The following is a 21534-nucleotide window of genomic DNA, read 5'->3' as shown; positions in this document are numbered from 1 at the left end:
GTCTAGCACTAGGAGGATGGTGCATCACAGGACAGGTTTTGTGGGAGAATTCTGACCATGTTGTAGTTGAATTGTTGCTTGTATATCCAGGGGTAGATATCCAGCAGACTTGGAAATAGGGAGCAGGAGCTTAGAGGAAAGGTGGTTGGGAATGAATAATTGAAAACTTAGACTTCCGGATTTAATGATGGTTATAACCTTACCAAACCTGAGAATAAATCTACAACTTTTAATTTAAATTTTGTTGTTGATAATTTCTTTTTTATTATTAATTCTAAACATAATAAATACAAACTGAAAAGAGAATATGTAATAAAACAGAAAAAGAATGGAAGAATGTCTTATACAGCAAAAAATTAAACTGTGGAGGTGTTATGCTCAGCTTGATTTTCTTTTTAAATATATAATAAATGCAAGTATAACTTTCAAAGTTGTCCTGTTTGTTCTTCTTTCTGGCTTACTTTTATCTTATGTGAATTCTTTTAAAGCTTCAATGACACTCTTTCCTTTCTCTTCCTTGGGGGATACCAAATCTTTATCCCCCTCCCCCCCATTCTTATCTGCACTGAATAAACAAACATGAAAATCAAGCAAACCAAACGTTTACATTGGCTGTGTCTGAAAGTATATTTCCCACTCTGCATGCTGAGCCCATCACCTCTCTGCTGGGAGGTAGGTAGCATGTTTCATTAACAGTGCTCTGGAATCATGATTGATCATTGAATTGATTGGAGTTCTTAAATCTTTCAAAGTTGTTTGATCTTTACAATGTTTACAATTCTCCTGGTTTTGCTCATTCCACTCTATGTGATTTCATAGAAGTCTTCTTAGGTTCCTCTGAAAGTGCCCCCTTCGTCATTTCTTTCCTTCTTTTTTTTCAGTCTTTTGGGGTTAAGTGACTTGCCTATGGTCACACAGCTTGTGTCAAGTGTTTGAGGCCAGATGGGAACTCAGGTCCTCTTGACTCCAGGGCCGGTGCTTTATTCACTGTGCCACCTAGCTGCCCCTCCCCTTCATCATTTCTTGCAGCACAATAGCATTTCATACATTTATATATACGTATATAATTTGTTCAGCTATTCCTTGCCTGATGGGTACCCCTCTTAGTTTCTAGTTCTTTGTCACTACAGAAAAAAATGAATATTCTTTGTACATATGGGTGATTTTCCCATTTCTTTGATGTCTTTTGAGATGTTCTTCACAATTTCCACCTATATTTTCTTATTGTAATCAAGATGAAATAACTTACAATCAATTAATTTTTGTGATTATTAAGTAATGAGAAAAACTCTAAAAGTTTAGGTAGAAAAAAAGGAGGGAAGTGCACTTTAAGAGGTACTAAACAGTAAAGGTACCAAAAAGTAGATGTTTAAGAATTGGCCTTTAGGTCACTGCATAGAACAAACTATTCCTCCTTCCAGCTTCTTCTGAGGATTCTGCATAGGTTTTGTTAATTGATGAATGATTCCTAAATTTTATTTTAGGCAATATCAGATCCCAGTTCTTTTACCTGCTCCTCCTTGGATTAACTACCTTGACATAGACCTACATGAGACCAGATTAATTCCCCTGCTGGTTTAGACTAGTAATAGTCTAACGGGCAAAAATACATGGCAAAAATTTATGATTTCATAGAGATGGGTTTGGATTCTATTGATGCATATTACATTCTCTTAAACACTTTAATAGGTGGTTTTTATGAATTGCTATGGTCTAAAAGATTCATTATCTAGTGGCCAGACTTTTAATGAAAACATTCAGTGACCTTAGCTAGGCTGGCCTTCCAGTGACATACTTATTATCCAGAGAATGGGCTTTCTTGGCACAGCCTCCAAGAACCAGGAGATGCCTCTATGTTAAATGACTGGAAGATAATAGAAATGAGCATGAAACTTTTGTTAGGAAATCTGAAGAAAGCACTGTGCTAAGAGTTGAAGGAGATGCAAAGAGAAATAAAACAGGGTCCACACCCTCATGAAACTTGTCATCTACTGGGAGAGATAAACATATACAGAAATAAGTATAATGCAAAACAAGTATAAGAAACACACACACAAACACACAACACACACACTGAGTTATTTTCTGAACCTATTACAAAATCCAGAGAAAATATGCTATAAGGGTTTCAAGGAAGGAGAAATTCATCCCAACTTGAGAGAGCAGGGAATTTGTGCTAAGTCTTGAAGGGTGGATGGGATTTCACCAAGCAAAATTTGGGCATGAAGGCATTGCAAGCATAAAAAGATATGGCATATTTATATGTAATGAGCGCCTGGCACATTCTCAGACTATTCAAGATGGTGCCTCTCCATGTGGAGGACATTCAGGAGATGCTTCAAAAGAATAGTGATGATATATAAGCAAAGTGCTTTGGAGAGATGGGACTGCACGGATCTTCTGACACTGGTTCTGGTTGGGTAGTTAACCATATGATGAAAGGGAGACTTTCTGATTCACTTCAGAGGCTTACAAGGCCTTTCAGATTCAGTGTCTTGTTTTTTGCCTCTCATTTCTGTGTATGCATCAGGAGGAGCTAGATGCCTCATTCACTGAAAACATCCTGTGAGACAATTAAGGTAATAAGAAAGGCCTCAGAGCCTTCTTCCCCTCTGAGGTCATATGGTCCTGGGAACAGGATCTCCATGACCAGTTTGTTCTTTTCCATTCTAGGTACAGAGAGTGGAATCTTGGATATAGGTTTGGAGTGTGTTATAGGAATTTGTGAGTTGGAATCCAGTTTGAGTGTTGTAGCCAGCCCAACATCGATGCCTCCAGGGGGCAAGAAGCCATCTTTGAGAGTGTCCTTTAAGACCACAGCCCAACAGAAGGATTTATTTGATTGCTGTGGCCGTGAACTTTGGTCATGAACTTGGGGGGATTAATGCTATGTAGGGACTGACCTATGTTTTGAGCCTAATCTCTCCCTTCCTGCATAGACTGAGCTAAGTATAGGGGGAACCCCTGAGATGTTCAGAAGAATTATTTTTCATATTTGTTCTTATAAAAGCCAATTTGTGTTACATGGTTAAATAACTGGATTGCTAGTCATTGGTGCCCTACAAATGGGGTGAGGGAACATAAGGCTTGAGCCAATAACAGAGAAAAGATTCTTCTACAAATTCCTCAGGATACTTAGAACCCTAATGGGCAATGTAGTAGGGTGAGCCCTGACAGAGCAAGATTATAGTGTACTTACTATAGATAACACTTCTATTCTCAAATTTTCTCATTTATTAATCTCATTTAGTCCTTACAACATCCCCATGAATTAGGAATGGGGCTTTATCACAGTGTTATGCTCACTTCACAGATAAGGAAACTGAATCCTGAGAAGATTAAAGTCAAACGTGCAGTGTTACAAAATTATAGCAGATTCAGAAGAAACCATGGCCTCCTGATTCTAAGCTCTGCTTTTTTTTAAACTTTGCTTATATATCAGATCATAAGAACTGAAAGAGACTTTAGAGATCATTTCATCTAACTCATTATGTTACAGATAAGAACCTCAAGTTTAGATAGTCTATCTAAATGGCCTTCTACATTCTTGAGTACAGCCTTTGGTTGAATTCAGATTTCACAGAACAAATCCCCTTAATAAAAGGATTTGTTCTGTAAAACTTGGACTCAGTCATAAGGCAACACCCCACTCAGACTCTAAGTGATTTGTTCCCAGGTGGTAAGAATTGAAAGTTCAGTCCAAATCTTCTGTCTCTAAAATCACTTCTATATACCATGCTACTTTCTGTAATGCCCAAATAGCAATATCTCCTACAGTAGGTGTTTATTCATTGCTCTTAATTGTTTAGAACACAGCTGAGAATCCAGAAAGAAACACAATAGATGTTTGAGTGGCCAAAAGAGATGTCTCACATTCATGCAGTAAAGCTCATGGAATTTCCTTACAAAAGAGATCCTCAGGTCATCTCTTGAGGGTAAGAATTTTTACTTTCTTACACACAAATCTAAGTAACATGGTTATCTGACTTCATAGATAATATCAAAAACTTCAGTGATTTGACCCCATCTTCTAATTTTACAGATAAGAAAACTGTTTCGTTTTGACCTCTCCAAAGTTACACAATAAATGAATGGCAGGGCAGAATTAGAATGCAGGCCTCCCAGTTTAAGATTTCTATCAGGAAGATTTCTATCAAAATGACTGGAAAAAACCAAAAAAACAAACCTCTGGTGCACCAAGAGGAAATTTTTTAGATATGTGGAAAACTTACTTATTCATATCTCCTCACCAGGGCTAGATAAGGAGATGCCATACTGATATCTTTCTCATCTATTCTCATTTATTCATCTGACTCCTACAGTGAAAAATGTCTCTTTTCCTTAACACACTCAGAAAAATCAATCCTTTTTCTTTTCAGTAAGAAAGATTTTATTTCCATCCCTTTCCTGCAAACATCAATGTACAGATTCCCATTGGGAAATCTAGAAGATATTTTTCAGCAGAATAGGATTCTGTGACATTTTAAACCATCTCTGTTATCTTGGGGATTTTATTCTCATTGACCTTGGTTTGGGTGAGAATATGAAGACACAGATGGTCAGACACACAGAGTAACAGATTTTGAGTTGGAAGGGACTTCAAAAGAAGCCATACCATAACACTCCTAACAAGTGATCATTTAACCTCTGCTAAAATAATGAGGGGGAATCCACTATCCCCTAAGGTGATGCCAATGAAAAAATGAAAAAAAAAAAAGCATTTATCAAGTGCTTTCCGTATGTCAAACATTGTGCTCTGCCCTAGGCAGATATATATACACAGATATACACACACATATATATGTGTATTATATATGTACATATAATATACAAATACAAAATATATTGAAACATAATATGACAAAGTACAAATATAAAAATGAACAGTCCCTGCTCTTAAGGAGCTTATATTCTAGGGGAAGACAACACATTTGGGGAGTTATGGCCAGGGGTAGTGGTGTGCTGGAGCCAGCTCAAAAAGACTCTTGAGGGCTGATTGTTAAAATTTCAGTATGAGCATTTACAGCTTGGAAATACACAATGCTACAAATTAGGGATTAAATTATTATTTTATTGATTACCTAGACTTAAGAAAGTAGTGGAGAAAAATAATAATGCGTATTAAACCTAAAAGTGTGTTGGGAGTACATTCCTTTCCCCCTCCTGCCCTTCCCTTCCCCTCACCTCCCCCAGCCAGTTGTTAAACATTTAATAGCACATTTTTGCCAGGAAGGGATATTTTGGTTTAGAAAGCTACAGGAATGGTGAGTAAAGTTATAGGGAAGTGAAATACTCCTTCAAAAATGACATTAGTATTAATTTCATTACGGTTACATAAGTAGCAAGTAGGGAAAGGTCAACAGAGGATTTGAGCTTGGTGGTTGTTGGGAAGATGTAGGAGGTTAAAGTAAAGCAAGGCAGGGTCCCTAGATGCAGTGGCCCATCAGAGGCACTCAATAAGGATAGAGAAGCAGGGAGGCAATGTAAGATTTTGCATCTGCTGCTATTGAATTTCAGATTTAGATTCAGTCAGATCTTCTAAATTGCTGAGATCTTTTTGGATCTGACTCTGTCATCCAGTGTCATCTAGCTATTCCTACAAGTTTTGTTAGCTAATAAAAATAGCTGGCCTTTAAGGGTTGCAGAGCAATTATAAATATCTCATTTTATCCTCACAACAATCCTGGGAGGCATGAGGAAACTGAGGCAGACAGCAGTTAAGAAACTAACCCAGGTTCACCCAGCTAGTAAATGTCTGAGGCTTGATCTGAACTCAAATCTTCTTAATGTGAGGTTCAGTGCTCTATCCACTGCTTCACCTGTTGTAGATCAGTTCTCTGAGTTGTGTCCAACTCTTTGTGACTCCTTTTGGGGTTTTCTTGGCAAAGATACTGGAGTGGTTTGCCATTTCCTTCTCCAGCTCATTTTACAGGTGAGGAAACTGAGGCAAACAGGATTAAGTGACTTGCCCAGGATCTCACAGCTAGTAAGTGCTTGAGTCCACTATACCAGCTAGCTGCCAAATCACAAATACACTTCTATTTCCTCAGCTAATACCAAAGTTAGCTGTTTTAATTCCTCATGCTTTTATCACAGATATTAGGACAATGACAAAGTCCTGTCAGTCACGGCAGACGAGCAGTTAATGGCCAGTAGTTCTGGCCATGGATAGGGTCAGAAGGGAGTTACTGTTGAAGACTAATTTATGTTGTAAGTTTATATAGAGTAAACAGGAATCCAGGGAGGGAGCCAGGAGTGCCCATCCAGAGGAAAAGGTTATAGTGCAAACCAAAGTGCAAGGTGGAATGAGGTGGGAAGCTAAGTAAAGCAGAAACAGCTGGTTTAAATGGATGACTAGGAATTCTAGAGTGGAAAAACCAAGATTTGAAACAAGAAGGAGGAGGATCCCCACAAGGAAGAAAAGAACAAGCATTTCTTAAACACCCACTATGTATAAGGCACAGTGTAAAGAGCTTTACACATATTATCTCATTTGATTCTCATAACAACCCTGAGAAGTAGGTGCTATTATTATTCCCATTTTACAGTGGAAGAAAATGAGGCCAACAGTGGTTAAGTGACTTTTCCAGGGTCCCACAGCTAGTAAGTATCTGAGTCTGGATTTGAATTTACAATTTCCTGCACCTAGGCTCAGCACTCTATCCACTGTGCTACCTTGTTAGTGTTGTTCAGTCATTTAGTTGTGTCTGACTCTTCAGGACCTCATAGACTTGTCTGTGGGGTTTTCTTGGCAAAGACAGTAGAATGGTCTGCCAATTCCATTTCTAGTGTGGCCCTATTTTAGAGATGAGGAACTGAGGCAAATACGGTTTAAGTGACTCGTGCAGGGTCTCCTAGCCAGATTTAAATTCATTATCTTCCTGTCTCCAGGCCCGGGGCTCTATCCACTGCCTATAATGGTGCAGACAAGTCACTGTGAGATGAGGAATACTTAGTTCTAGAACTGCCTTTTTAGAAGAATACCAATCTGTGGTGACTGTGCCTAATTTTTCAATTTCAATTCAGTGCAACAAGCGTATCTTAACATCGTGTACACACACACACACGCAAACACACACGCCACATGAGGATGTAGCACCTGACCATGTTTTGGCCTGGGGAACAGAAGACAGGGTGAACAGGATAACTGTTCTCAAGTATTTGAAAGGGGATCTTGTGGAACAGGGATTAGACTTGTTATGTTTGGCAACTATAGTGCAGAACCAAGAACCTACAAAGAGCCTGAATTAGAATTCATGTCGGGGAAAAAAAACTTCCCAATGATTAGCTGTCCCAAAACGGATCAGGCTGCCTCAGGAGGCTATTGGGTTCTTTCTCATTGGATGTCTTCAGGTGGAAGCTGGAGGATCCATCACTTGTTGGGAATGTTATGAACAGTATTCCTTTTTGGACTAGAAGATGTTGGGGTCCCTTTCATTCCCCAAAATCTGATTCTATGTGCCAGGTACCATGCTAAGCTCCAGGGATACAGAGTTCCTGCTCAAAAAGAGCTTACATACCAAAAAAAAAAACAGTTTACATTTTAGTGGGTGGTGAGTGAACAAGAAACTATGTATACAAAGAGAAAGAGAGATAGAGAGGTAAGTAAACATAAAATATTTTGGTGGCAGGGGAAAAATGTAACAGCAAGGAGGGATCAGGAAAGGCCTCATGTAGAAGGTGTCCCTTAAACTGAGCCAAAAAGGAAGCTAGGGATTCCAAGAGATGAAGGTGAAGGAAGAGAATTCCAGGAATATGGGACAGGTTGTACAATGATAAAGAAGTGGGAAGGAGAATATTATGAATAGGAAGAACCTAAGTAGTTCAATTTGGCTGAAATGTTCATTCATTCAATGTGGATTAAATGAGAGGAATATTGTGAAATCAGTCTGGAAACACAGGGTGGAGTCATCCTGTGAAAGACTTAAATGCCAGAGTTGTTTATATTTTATCCTAGAGGCTATGGAGAGCCACAGAAGCTTCTCAAGGCAGCTATGCAGCAAACAGGTGGGGTTTGGACCTGGAATCTGGAAAACCTTGCCTCAGAAATTTACTCTGTGGTCCTAAGGGTAAGCCATTTGACATCTCTCGGTCTCAGTAAAATGGGGATAATAATAACATCTAACTTACAGGATTGTTTTAATCAAATGATCTTATATGTATCTATATATAAAGTGCTTTACAAACCTTAGTAGTAGTACAAACCTATAGTAGTAGTAGCAGCAGTAGTCATAGTTGTGGTAGAAGCAGTCATAGTAGTATTAGCAGTAGTAGTAGCAATAGCAATAGAAGGAGCAGTAGTAGTAGCAGTAGTCATAGTAGTAGTAGTAGCAGTAGTAGTCATCTTTGTTGTGGTTGTCATCGTCATCAGTATTATGCTTTAGGAACATCACTTCAGTAGCTATGTGGCAGATGGAGAAACTTAAAACCCAGAGACCAATTATATAGCATAGTTTTCTGCATGAGAGATGATGAGGGTGATAGTCATGTAAGTAGAGAGAAGAGGATGGATGTAAGAGATATTGTGCAAGTAGGATTGCCAAGACTTGTCACCTGAATGGACATGGAAAGTCATGGAGAAAGAGTCAAGGATGACTGAGGCTGAAAACCTAAATGACTGAAAAGAAGGTGGTTTCCTCAACAGAAAGAGAGGTTAGGAAGAAGGGAAAGTTTTTTGGAAGAACAATTTTTTGGGGGGGTGGGGGCCAGGGAGAGATGACAATGAGTTCTGCTTGGAGCATACTGCCTCTGAGATATCTATGGGACATCCAGGTGAACATGTCTAGAGAGCAGTTGCAGTTAGTAGAGAGACTGGAGCTCGGGAGAGAAATGAGGACTGGATGTGTAGATTTGGGTATCATGAGCACAGAGATGCTAAGTGAACCCCTGTGCGATGATAAGATCACTGAGAGAGGGTAGTGAGAGCAGAGAAAAGAGACCAACACGAAGTTGTGTACCTATACGGATCTAGCTAAGTATACTGAGAAGGATCAGTTAAGCAGGTAGCATAGGTGGCATAGTTGATAGAGTGCTAGGCCTGAAATCAGAAAGACTCATCTTCCTGAGTTCAAATCTGGCCTCAGACACTTACTAGCTGTGTGACCCTTAACTGTTTTCCTCCTCTGTAAAATGAGCTGGAGAAGGAAATGGCAAACCACTCCAGTATCTTTGCTAAGAAAACCCCAAATGCGTCACAAAGATTCAGATAACCACTGAACAACAACACAGACTTACTTAAGGATAGCAACACTAGTTTTGTGGCAGCTAGATGGTGCAGTGGATAGAGCCCTGGGCGGGGAATCAGGAAGCCTCATCTTCCTGAGCTCAAGTCTGGCTTTAGACACTGTGTGAGCCTGGGCAAGTCACTTAACCCTGTTTGCCTCAGTTTCCTCATTTGTAAAATGAGCTGGAGAAGGAAATGGCCAACCACTCTGGTATCTTTGCCAAGAAAACCCCAAATGGGCTCACAGAGAGTTGGACATGACCAAAAATGGCTGAACAACAAAGACAATATCATGAAAATCCTAGAGAGTATCCTGGAGGTGGTGGTCAGATGTGTTCTGTTCTACAAAAATGTAATGAAGGATGACCTTTGAGAAAGGCCCTTGGATTTAGCAAATAAGTCATTGATAATCTTGGAGAGGGCAGATAAAATTTACTTAACTTGAATCACCAAACTAGAAGCCAGAGTCCTAGAGTCTTGAAACCCACAAGTATTGACATGATAGACAAGGGTTAGGAAAGGAAAATAATACTTATGAAATGCAAGTAGATTTCCTTAAAACAGAAACAAGGCAGATGTTACTTACTTTTAAAATATTACCTCTAGGCCCAGGGAAGTGACCCAAAGTCATAAAAATTAATTCCCAGAGCTGAAATTCCAACCCAGGTCCTATGATAACAGGCATTTTCAGCCCATTATGTCCTACCACCACACCTCATCTGTTAATGATACTGGGCCAGCTCCTTTGGAGTACTGCTATGAGAAATCTCATCAAGTACTATAGAAACAAAAGATGGTGTGAGTGCTATTATCTTTTTTATTGTTAACTCATTTTCATCTTTGTAAATGAAGTTCAGACAGAAGTATTCAGAACAAGTTACTATCTTCCTATTATTTCCTTCTATTCAGTGTTTTATGGATTATTATGCTGGTGGTTATAATAATGACATTTTGGAATTGAATAAAGCCCTATCAATAAGCAAAAAAAAATTACCTCTAATATTGTACTATGAGAAATAATGAATATGAGCTATTCAGAGAAACTTGGAAAGTCTTATTTGAACTGATGCAGAATAAAGTAAGCAGAACAATGAGAACATAATACACCATGACCACAATAATTTAAACACACACACAAACAAACACACATACCCCACACCACTATAAAACACATGAAGTCAGATGAAGGTAGTGAAATCTTGATTTCAGAATACTAACAATAAAACATAGCTCCTTCCTTTCAGTGGAGAGGTGATGGACCATATGAGTAGGGCAAGGCTGGTTGGTGATCATTTTGCATCCATCCTCAATCCCCTAAATAGAAATTATTTTCTGTCAGGGAGAGATCTGAACGCAACAAATACTAGACAGAAAACCCTTCATCATTTTTCAGAGGAAAGACAGGCACAGAAACACATGAACTTTGTGAAGTACAGCTCAACTTGGTGTAGTGCACAGAACATCGAATACTCAGCACAATACTAGACAGGTGAGAGCCCACCCTGACTTGCTGGGGATTGAAAAGGTAGGATAGGGTCAAAGCCTGGAGATTGGGAAGGAAAGGACCAAAAATGAGAGGTAGTCACAGAAGGGTCTTCTGTCTACACCAACCTAACCCACATAAAATGTGGTTCAACAAGAGAACAGGAACCTAGGGAGGCAGCTAAAATGTGTTTGAAGAGAAAGATGGGGCTAGTTGATATTAAGGAGGGTTTAGTAGAAGAAACCTGGGTTGAGAAGACAGAAAAGTCCTAGAGCTTTGTCATTATTTAAATATTTCCTGATCCCAGGCAAGTAGTGATCTGAGAAATATTTGGGTCTCAAGTTTTCTCCTTTATACAATGGAGAGAAAATTGCTTGTCTTTTCTCTCTCAGAAGAAAAGCTGAAGAAGGAAACTGTTTTGTGTTTTGAAAGTATTAAAAAAATACAAGTAAAAAGTAAGAATTGGCAACCAACAGGACATTACCAGAAAGGGCAGGGGGTACGGGTGAGATGACAAGCTCTCTCTGCTCCCCTTGCCCCCCCAACCCAAACTGATCTCTTTCTGTAAAATGGAGAAGGTGTTAGAGATTGAGCCATAATGGGAGGAAAAGCCTGGGAGGAGTGGTCTTTGTAGATACCTTCGTAGTGGCTGTCTTACCCTTTCCTACTCCACAGTGCTGTGTCCAGCTGGGCCTGCTTCCATGCCTGTTTCATTGCTCCCACTGCTGCCCACTGCCCACCTCCATTGCAAGCACTTAGTGCCTGGGCTCTCAGGAGACTTGCCAGGTCTCTTGGGCTGTCTTCTGTATGCCCTCAGCCTCTGGCACCAGCCTGATGCACAGATAAATGGAGTAGAGAGTAAGGGAGGCTAGATTTGGGGTGGGGGTAGCGAAGACTACAAAGCCCCAAGGGAAGTCCCGTTCTACCACTGGGCTTAAGAGGAGGAGGAGGAGAAAGAAATCTTTGCAGGAATGGGACCCTGGAGTCTTGGGAGTGAGGGTGGGTTGGAGAGGGTGCAAAGGAAGGCTCCCAGCACCACTGGTTATTTTTCTGGGCTCTAGCTTCTCCTGGGGCAGAAAACACTAAACCCAAGTCTCCACCCTTACTCTGCTCCAGAGGGATGTCACCAGAAACAGGATTGTTCTGCTTTATGTTGCCCAATTGATTGATGAGGAGGAGACAGTAGCATGACAAGAGAGGTGTCTAACTGGGGGTTTTCCTTACCCAGACAATCCCTTCCCCCAGCTCCCTCTGGCACAGGCCTGATGGTGGGCTGAGTGAGAGCCTGGTCCTAATGCCATCTGCCTGGCTCTGAGTACTGCCTTATTTGTCTAGTGAAAAATGAAAAAAGCTAATTAATCCTGAATCTTTCATGCCTCTTCCTTCTCAAGCCTTCTTTCACATCTGTCTTTTTTTTTTTCCTGAATATGCTACTTTTCCACCTACGGGCTGAAGGAAGAAAGAATTCTCCCTTTTGTCTGAAGGGAGAAACCCTTTGGTTTCTCAATCCCTCACCCTGGTTCAAAGAATATAGCCAGGGGGCAGCTAGGTGGTGCAGTGGGTAGAGCACTGGCTCTGAAGTCAGGAGTATCTGAGTTCAAATTCAGTCTCAGACCAAACACTTGACACTTACTAGCTGTGTGACCCTAGGCAAGTCACTTAACTCCAACTGCCTTTAAAAAAAATTAAAAAAACAAACAAACAAAGAATATAGCCTGGGGAGTCTGACATTAGAACTCAGGGCACCTGGCTTTGTCCTTGCCCCCAACTCCAAGCAAAACAATCTTTTAACAGTGCAACAAATGGCAAGGAAGGGAGTGCTTCCACACTTTTTATCCACAGCCATCCTTGCCAGGAGTCTCTTTATTGTGTCTAACCTTATTCTTTCTGTTTCTCTGTGAATTTTTTTGCCTCTGATTGAGGGTTGATTAGCCTGACTGGGAGATCCATGCCTTAATCCTTCATCCCAAATGTTCACTCAGAGGAGAGTGGACTAGTGGAAGCCTTTGAGTAGACAGCAAAAGTAATCTGCAGCATGTGAGAATGGGGGAGGGTGTGTCTTTCCAAAGAGTTGGTAGGGATTAGGAGATATAGTCCAAGTGACTCTCTCAAAATCAGCAACTGGGAAGGTCTCAGAGGTTTGTCAGATTAGAAGACAGCCCAGAGACTTGGAGTAAGATTTGGAAGACAAAGAGGATTTTCCCAAGGAGAAAGAGAGGTAGGGATTGCCTTTCCTAAAAATAAGAGAAGTAAAAAATAAAAAGTTAGCCAACAAATGCTAATTAAGGGTTTACAGTATTCCAGATACTGTGATAAGCTCTGGGGATACAAAGAAAGACAAAAACACAGACTCTGCCCTCAAGGAGTTCACATTCTAATGGAGGGAGGGGAATGATATGCAAACTAGCTCGTATATACAAAAATATATACATATACTAATGTGTGTGTGTGTGTGTGTGTGTGTGTGTGTGTTTTAATCTTAGAGGGAAGGCAATAGGGGGTGGGGGAGGAAGTGTGTGTGAGCTTGTGTCATGGAATGGAGCAGGAAAAGCCTTTAAGCTGAGAGTATCAAAGGAAGCCAGGAAGTAGAAGTGAGGAGGAAAAACATTCCAGGCAGGGGATACAACCAGTGAAAAGTCAAAGTGTGATCCTTAAAGAAGTGGAGAAGCTAGACTAGGTTGAGTCAAGGACTTTGGACTTTGGAAGGAAGCACTCTAATACCAATGGGCTTAAGAGGAGGGGGAGGAAGAAGAAACTCACTTTTCTAGGAATAGGGACCTTGGAGTCTTGAGATAAGACTGATATAGGATGTAGGTCTCTCTAGGGTTGGGGGGTAGGGGTTGGAGAGGTTGTCCCATGCAAGGAACATCAAGAAGTCAAAACAAGATTGACTTCCATATAAATTTCAATAATATGCTTAATCTAAAACTCAAAAATCCTTCCCCCAATTTGCTCCAGGTAGTCAACACTGTACAGAGTCCCAATCTACTTGGTGTGGCAGATACAAAGGAAAGGAGACAGATGCTCCTTACTCTTTCTTTCCTAGCCACACTCCTCTCCTGGAATAGCTTCTGCCACTCAGGCCCACTCTATGGGCTGGAGAGAGGTCCTAACCAGAGATAGGCATCTCCCTAACTTCCCCTCAAGGGGCTCTTCACCTGTGTTCCCAGATCCAAGACCAGGCACTCCAAGACAAGCACCATAGATGAAGACTGCCAACCTTACTGGAGGGCAGTAGCAACCTTCTGTGACTGTACCTGGAATCCCTTCCCCCCCCACACCCTCCCCACATTTCTTACTAGGGTAACCATTCTCCCTACAGCCTGAGAACCTCAGAGAACCCCTGAGTTTGAATCCCTTCTCCTGGGCCCCTAATCCCCTAATCCCACTCCGATGGTCGGGGAGCCAGGGTTTGACTTAGAGTAGTGCTTCCACTGGCAGACTGACCTCTTTCCTAGCCCCGCAAATTTAGTCCGGATGCTGCGAGCTGCAATCTTCGTTCCAGCTTCCTCCTTCACTCCAACACTCCACAACACGCCAGGGAGGGTAGGGGGTACGAAGGAGAATCACCTGCCTCGGGATTGATTCATGGTCTGGCAGGCAGTCCGGACTCGTCTGGTTCATGACCACCCCTCATCCCCCCCCACCCCTCACCCAGCTGTGCGGTTCTGGCAGCTGCTCTGGCCCTGCGGTGAGGCAGCCTGAAATCTGAGAAGAGGGGATGAAAAGGACGGGTTCCGGTTCCCTCCCAGCTGTGACCATAGCTGGCTGGGAGGCGGCGCGAGAGGTGTGTGCTGGCTGGCCAGGCTCCCGTGGTTCTCACGGTTCTCACGGTTCTCACGCAGCTGAGGCTTGGAGCTTGGAGCCCAGGAAGCGCAATTGACGGAAAAGGAGGTGGAGATGGTCTGCAAGGATCTGGGGGAGCAAAAGGAGTGGGTGTTGGGGAATGCAAACCCAGGGAAGGGGGGAGGGGGGCGGGATTCGAGGGGCATCTGGACTGATGCATGTATGTAGGAATGTATGTATAAGAAGAATGTATGAGAAAGGACATTCTGGAAGGGGGGCAGATGGGCAAGTGGAATGATGATCCTGGGGAAACTGGGGCTAAGGAATCAAGGGGGCTAGTCTTGCTCTTTAGGAAGAGGAGGGGTGGGCCCTGGGACTTTTAGGGGTACTGACCTCTAGTAATGCAGGATTGGAGTCAGGGGGAGGAGGCCAAGGGGATAGAGAGGGAACTCCTGTATCAGTGTAAACACCGCTCCCCCCCTCAGTGGTCCTGAGCATGAGGGTGGAGTGATCAGAGGTCTAAGAAATGGAGTAGGGTAGGGTTGGCAAGCCTAGGAAAGGGAAGAGTGGAGGAGGGGGAGGGAGGTAAGATGGAGAAATAGAAGAGCAAAAGAATCACCTTTTCCAGGCCCCCTGGAGGCACGCACATGCATACCCTGTATGTCAATGGGACACTCGAGAATATTCAACAATATTCCAATATTTCAACAAGCTCAGCACCCTTAACACAAACAAAACAAACACATTCTTCATAAAAAAAAAACCCCTGTGGGGTGCAAATATACAAACACACAAAGAACCTGTGACTTACAGAAACGGAGACGCTTAAGCCATACATTCTCAAACTGTGGTGACTCGGTTAACTACAAAGAAAGGAGGTTTATAATATTAATTATCTAGGGATAAGTTCCCAATGTGGGTGGTGGTGGTAGTAGCCTCAGGTGTAATTGGGGAGCGTTGAATAAAAATAAGAGGGTGGTGGTGATGCTGTTTAGGAGTTCAGGGGTCCTGGGACTCCAAAATCACAACATGTGGATCCTGTCTGAAAGAATTTGACCCAAGCCTTCTTTCAGCCAAAGACAAGAACATCTGCCATATTAGGCAGACTCTTAAGGAGTCTGAATATTAGTGAGCTATTGGCTAGATTATGAGAATCCCAGCATTATAATGGAGATAAGATGGACTTTATATACAAAAAGCCTGTGGGAGGGATCTAGGAGTGGCCAAGTAGTTTGGGGTGATGGGAGGAGGGGCCTAAGGAGATCTGGATGGGAGTGGCCAGTAAACTGGAGTGAACAGAACTCCTGGGACCTGGACCTCCTGGCCAAGAGAGAATGGAGCCTAGAAGGGTGGGAAATGGCCAGAGGCCATACATAGGGAGGTAAGGCAAAGGAAGGCCAGGTTAGATTAACAGAATTGGGAGATTGGGTACAGCCACAATGAAAGGCCAGTTGATGGGATTATAGCCTAAGGCGAATGCCAGAGATTTGGCCAAGTGGGAAAGTCCAGGATTTTTCCTTTTGGGGTCTAGATCCCAACCCTATCAGTGGAAGGAAAGAAGAGAAGAAAATTTTGAGAAACTGTACATGTTTCATCTGTTGTGTAACAGAGTTAAAGTTGTAGTCATTACATTTTTTCCCAAATGAACACATGAAATTCAAGTTATTACTGATCAGTGGTCATTTGCTGACAGGTCTTAACAAGCAAGTGTTGGCAGGCAAGCACCTTTCTCATTGTCAGGAAATCCAGCATGCATCAGCAGAAATATGTGCCAGTAATGACTTGTTTATAATACAGTACTATATGATTACATGCAATATTGCATCGTCAAAATTTCAATGGAGGAAAAAAATCACAATAACTTGTTAAATTTAAGATATATCTTTTTTTTAAATGTGTTTTTTGAAATAACACAGATTTCAAAAAACCGTTAAAGGGTTAAAGAAAGTAGATTTCCAGGGGGGTGCTGAGTAATTTCCTTTTGAAAAGAGGACAATATGCCAAATAAGTTTGGGAACCTCTGGAAAGGCTGCCTGAGGAATCTGGGGAGGACAAAGATGGATTTTGAGTTAATCTGAGGCCTATCAGGGTTGGGGATCAAAAGCTTTAGGGCTAGATAAGGGACTTTGGAAATAATCTATAATGCTTACCCCCAGCCTATCCTCAGGACAGGCCAACTAATTTGCCCAAAGCCCTCTGGTTAGTAAGTGTTTTTACTTGCCTCTAACCTCCAGAGAACCCACTGCTAGGCACCTAAGAGTGAACCCAGGAGCGGTGTCCAGTTAGGGTTGGGTTAGAAGTGTCCTGAGGGGTCCAAGGACATATGATTCTTAGGCATGGTGGACACAGGCTAGCATAGGAACAGATGGTTTCCACTTGGTACAGCCTGGAATCTCCCAGGGATGCTCACCAGAGGGCACCTGTGTCCAAAAACCACTCCTGCAGGAGACCATTTTCCTGGGGAGGCAATGGAGGTAGGAGGAATTACTGACTGAGTGCTAGGTAGTTGAGCAAGGCTCAGGGCCCAGGCTGGGTGGGGTGATGGGTGGCCCTCCAGAAATAGCATCTGGGCTGTTGCCAACCACCCAGCCCCAGGGGAATGTTGGGGAGGGGGATTGGTTTACAAAAGACTAAGTCTCAAAAAAAAAATTAAAAAAAGACTAAATCTCCTCTAGTCTGAACCAAGACAGTGATCACTTTCCTCTACTTCCCTTCTCATGGTGGGCCAGTGATTACTGGCCACACCCATTTGCTCAAAGGTCTAAGGAGAGTGTCTTGGCCTAGGAGTTTCCTAGGAAGATAAGACTATTCCTTTCCCTGGAGCTTCCCACCCAGGCTGAAGCTAGAGCAGTTGACCTTTGAAGTCAAGGGCATGGTGACCTTGGTAATACATTATGGAGAATCTGGGGTATTTGTAAATGTATATCCATACAAGTCGTCTCTGTATCCAGGATTCTAGGCCTGTATGTATGAGAGAAAACATCCTTGTCTGATTTTTCCTTCTGAAAGCAATGGCATTGTTAGAGGTAGTATTTAGGGTTTTAGATTTTGGGAGGTGAAGTGGAACTGTAGCTGGGAGGTCTGTGGCTCAGGATGAGGATCCTGGGGGTGTGGGTTTATAACAATATAAGGGTCTACCAATGGGGGGTATATCAATTGAAGGGGTTACATGGAATATGGGTTTGGGAGAGCCCTAGAGTGGTGTAGAAACAGGATATTTTCGTGAGGTGTGGAAAGAACAATCTACAATTAAGTAGAGGTGGTGGGAGGCCAATCCCAGGGTTTTGGAGATGGGGTATCGGGTGTTGTTAGCCCCGGACTGGGGGGTGGGGTGGTGGAGGGGGACCCTAATGGCTTCCTAGGATGAGGGAAGGGGTATTTGAAGAGAAGGAGGAGGAGGTGGGCTTGGGGTAGAAGAGGAGGCTGGGATAGAGAGAGGGCTAGTGGGCGGGGGGGGGTGTTGTTTCTCGGGTTGTGGGCGGGACTTGAGGAGGGCGGCTTTGAAGTGGGCCGGGGCTGTAGGAAGGAGACGCGGGAATCCAGCCGAGCTGGAGCTGAGCGCTGGAGCAGGTGAGGTCCTTTACAGGCATATCGATATACATGTGGGGAGGGTGGGAGGTTCGAGCTCCGCCAGTCCCCTAATGGCCCGTGGCCTCTGAACCCCAATATGCTGCTGGCCATTCCTATTTTGCGCTGCCTTAGCGTGTGCAGGGGACAAGGTACGGTTCCCTAGCAGTGGCCACCCTGGCGTCCCCGGGAATTTAGGGATGGGCGCAGCACGGATATTTCTAGGGGCCCGGAGCGGAGCACCCCTGGGTGTTTCCCTCGTCCCCGAATCGCTCCATTGCTCCCTTGCCATGCTCCTGATCCCTGCAGGGGAGAGGATAGAGGAGAACGGCCGCCACGTGGTCGGCCGGCGGAGAAAGGGACGGGGATCGGGAGAGGAGACCTCGTGGTGCACTGCGAGGGGCTGGAGTTATGGCTGGGTCTCGCGTCTGCCGCACAGTTTGTCTTCGGACTGAGCTGGGGGTGGGGGTGGGGGCCGGGGAGACACCTGGCAGTTGACTGGTTGGTTAATGTCTTAGAGGGGCCCAAAACTTACTATTTAAGGACGGTCTGTTATAGTTTTTGTTTGTTTGGTTTTTTTTTTTTTTTTTTTTGGTGAGGTAATCGGGGTTAAGTGACCTGCCCAGGGTTACACAGCTAGTAAGTATCATCTGTCTGAAACTGTGTGATAGTTCTTATGCCAGTTTATACACATTCAAGCCTCCCTTTTCAGATCCACTTGGGCTAAGACTGCCTTGCCAAGAGATTTATCGATGAGGATGGGGAAAGGACTTGTCCGTTAGCCCCTAGCTAATAAAGTTCAGGATCTGGGAATTAAACCCTTAATTCCAAGTCTAGTGCTCTCTTCCATGTGTACCCATCCCTTCTTTGCATCTTCCTGTACCCATCTATAGGCTGCCCCCCTCTCGTTTCAAGCACAAGTGCATCTGTTCCTCAAGCTTCTGTTTCCTGAGTCTGCCACTCGCCCCCAAACCCTGCCCCCCTCCCCAGCTCTTGGGTAGGGCTCCCCAGAACGGTTGAACCTCAGAGCTGGGGCAGACTTGCACAAAAATCAGACAGCTTTTGCATGAAGACCTCCAGTGAGAGCGAACTCATTGCTTCTAGAGGCAACCTGGTCCATTTAATGGATAACCTATTGTTGGTAATTGTTACTTTTACATTTGAGGAAAGCCTCAGTTTTCTGCACTAGGCTCTCCCTCCCCCACCCGCAATTGCTAGTTATGTAACCTGGAGTTGAGCAGATTGTGTGGGACAGCCTTTCAAATACTTGAAGCCAGCCAGCTATCTTGTCCCTCAAGTGTAACTAGGCTAGACCCTCTTAGAGCCTTCATCTAATTGTCTTGTGACTTCAACCCTTGATGCCCTTCAAAATCATCATTGTTTTCTCCTTTATACACTTTAGCTTATCAGTCGCTTTCTTCAATTATAGTACCTAGACCTGAGCACAATACTAGAGGTATAAGGGAGTAGGGCAGATTACAGCCCACCCCCTTGGTTTCCCCATCTCTCCCAAGGAAAGCTCTTCCCCTTTCCTTATCACGGTGTATAGAGGCTGGCCCATTTTTCCCTCTCCCCTAGCCCTAATCCTTGTTTTCACCCTCTCACCAGCTACTGTCACCTCTGGTCCCCATTCCTGCTAATCCCTCTATCAGCATTTCCTACACAGCCAGCACTACCCCAGTTAAGTTCCAAATCCTGGATATGAGACTCTTCCAGGACTGTTTCAGTGTTTCCATTCATCTCAACACATGTGGAGGTACCTCAGTTTGTCTTGTGAAAGAGCTGGTTTCCTTGGCAGTCTTGGTCTCTGTGGGATTGGGCAGATGGTGCTCCATGTCTTGTAGGGGTCACAGGGAAATGTTGGGATTTAGCAGCAGTGAAGGTGGGGGGGCATCTTTCTGGGTACAGTGGAGTGTACTCAGGATGCCGGAGAAGAGGGTTTCTGGGTGTAGGGGTCTGTGTCACCAGGGCTTGGCTTGTCCTGTTCAGAGGCTGACAATGGGTGACATCTCCCTTCTGTCAAGTTTCAGGCTGAGGGAGCCAGATGCTTCTGGCATTATCTCCGCCATGTTCTTGGCATCCTCTTGTCTACTCCTACATCCTACTCCTGCCTGCCAGGCTGTTGGTGGTAGGGCAGATAAAGATATACACAGCTCCTGGGGCTTAGAGAAAAGCAAGGAGGAAGAAGTAGGGGCAATTGAAGCCAATGGAGAGTGTGAAGGGCCTGGCAGGACCAGGCTACCAGATTGAGGAGGGTCCCGCTAGCTTCAGGACATGAATTTTTTTTAGCTATTTGTAATGTGGAGAGGAGGGCGGGATGGGGATTCTAAAATGTCTTCTGCTCCTTTCTATACTTCACCCTTCCCAAAGACAATTCAGCCCTGCCCCTAAACCTCCCCTCCATCCTTTTTGCCTTTGTGGTGTTCTTGACTGGACCTTACCTCAAGTGGGACTGATGGGAATGATGGGAAAATTACTTCTAAACCTGCCTCTTCAGATCAGCTGCCCCTGTAGTCTGGTAAGAAGTACATGAGTGTCTCAGATTTGGTTCTTCCACCTATTCAGGAATAATAATAATTCTAACAGCTAACATCGATAGAGCTTACTATGTATTAGGTGAAGTACCACAATTATGCCATTTCATCCTCACAACAACCCTAGGAAGGAGGTATTATTATTTCTTCCATTTTACAAATGAGGAAAGTGAGGCAGAGTAGAAGTGACTTGACCAGGATCGTACAGCTAAGGCCAAATTGGAACTTGGGTATCCCTGACTCCAGGCCCAGTGCCTCACCTCAATGCTGGACCAGGAACTTTGGTTTGAGTGGGTATTCCCATTCCAAGATCTGAGGTAGGAGGGATCTGACACCTTGGACAAAAGCGTTTATTAAGTGCTTCACTATATGTCCAGGCACTGTGCTAAGTACTAAGGATACAAAAAATGGCAAAAACCAGTCCCTCCCCTTGAGTGGTTCACAATCTGGGGGTGGGGAAGGGAGAAGATGTAAACAATTATGTGTAAATGAAATATGTACAGTTTACACTGGAAATAATCTCAGAGAGAAAGTATTAGCATTAAAGGGGACCAGGAAAGGCCAGTGAGTTGTCACTTACCTAGCAGGCAGACATGAGGAGGGAGAGAGCATTCTAGTTATTCCGGAGGGCCAGTTAGTAAACAAACAAAGAACAAACAAACAAAAAGGAGTCTGAAGATGATGGCTTGTGGATGAACACTAAGGAAGCCAGCGTCATTGTGTCATAGAATAAATAGAGGGGCAAAGTAGAATGAAAAGACTGGAAACCTAGGAATGCTTTAAATGCCAAACATAGCATTTTATATTTGATCCTGGAGGTAATAGGGAGCTACTGGTGTTTATTAAGTAGGGAGGTGATGCATTCATATGTGCAATGAAGAAAGATGACTTTGGCAGCTGCTTGGAGGATGGGTTGGGAAGGGACTAGAGGCAGGAAAACT

General features: G+C 43.4%; 1 protein-coding gene and 1 long non-coding RNA gene across 6 annotated transcripts in view; one reads left to right on the top strand and one right to left on the bottom strand.

The window, feature by feature from the left end:
* The window catches only part of LOC144454798 (uncharacterized), a 41248-nt gene extending 26794 nt beyond the window's left edge, over positions 1-14454 (bottom strand). The window contains exon 1 of the long non-coding RNA XR_013483342.1: positions 14154-14454. This is a non-coding gene — a long non-coding RNA (uncharacterized LOC144454798). The remainder of the gene's footprint in view (positions 1-14153) is intronic.
* Positions 7940-21534, top strand: part of LOC110209395 (equilibrative nucleoside transporter 1-like) — a 34159-nt gene continuing 20564 nt past the window's right edge. For 2 of the 5 annotated variants that reach the window (XM_078147383.1, XM_078147382.1), the window contains exon 1: positions 7940-8069. In XM_078147383.1, the coding sequence (XP_078003509.1) occupies positions 7995-8069 (75 nt within the window). In that variant the 5' untranslated portion in view covers positions 7940-7994. Of the gene's footprint in view, positions 8070-18000; positions 18063-21534 lie in introns of those variants that run through there. The other 3 variants (XM_078147381.1, XM_020987871.2, XM_078147384.1) reach the window with 3 other exon arrangements.

Source organism: Phascolarctos cinereus, unplaced genomic scaffold (assembly GCF_003287225.1).
Source record: "Phascolarctos cinereus isolate Bilbo 61053 unplaced genomic scaffold, phaCin_HiC Scaffold_7;HRSCAF=346, whole genome shotgun sequence".
In the NCBI taxonomy this organism is placed as follows: Eukaryota; Metazoa; Chordata; class Mammalia; order Diprotodontia; family Phascolarctidae; genus Phascolarctos; species Phascolarctos cinereus.
Note: the sequence above shows the minus strand (reverse complement) of the source record. Positions and strands in the feature narration are given on the sequence as shown.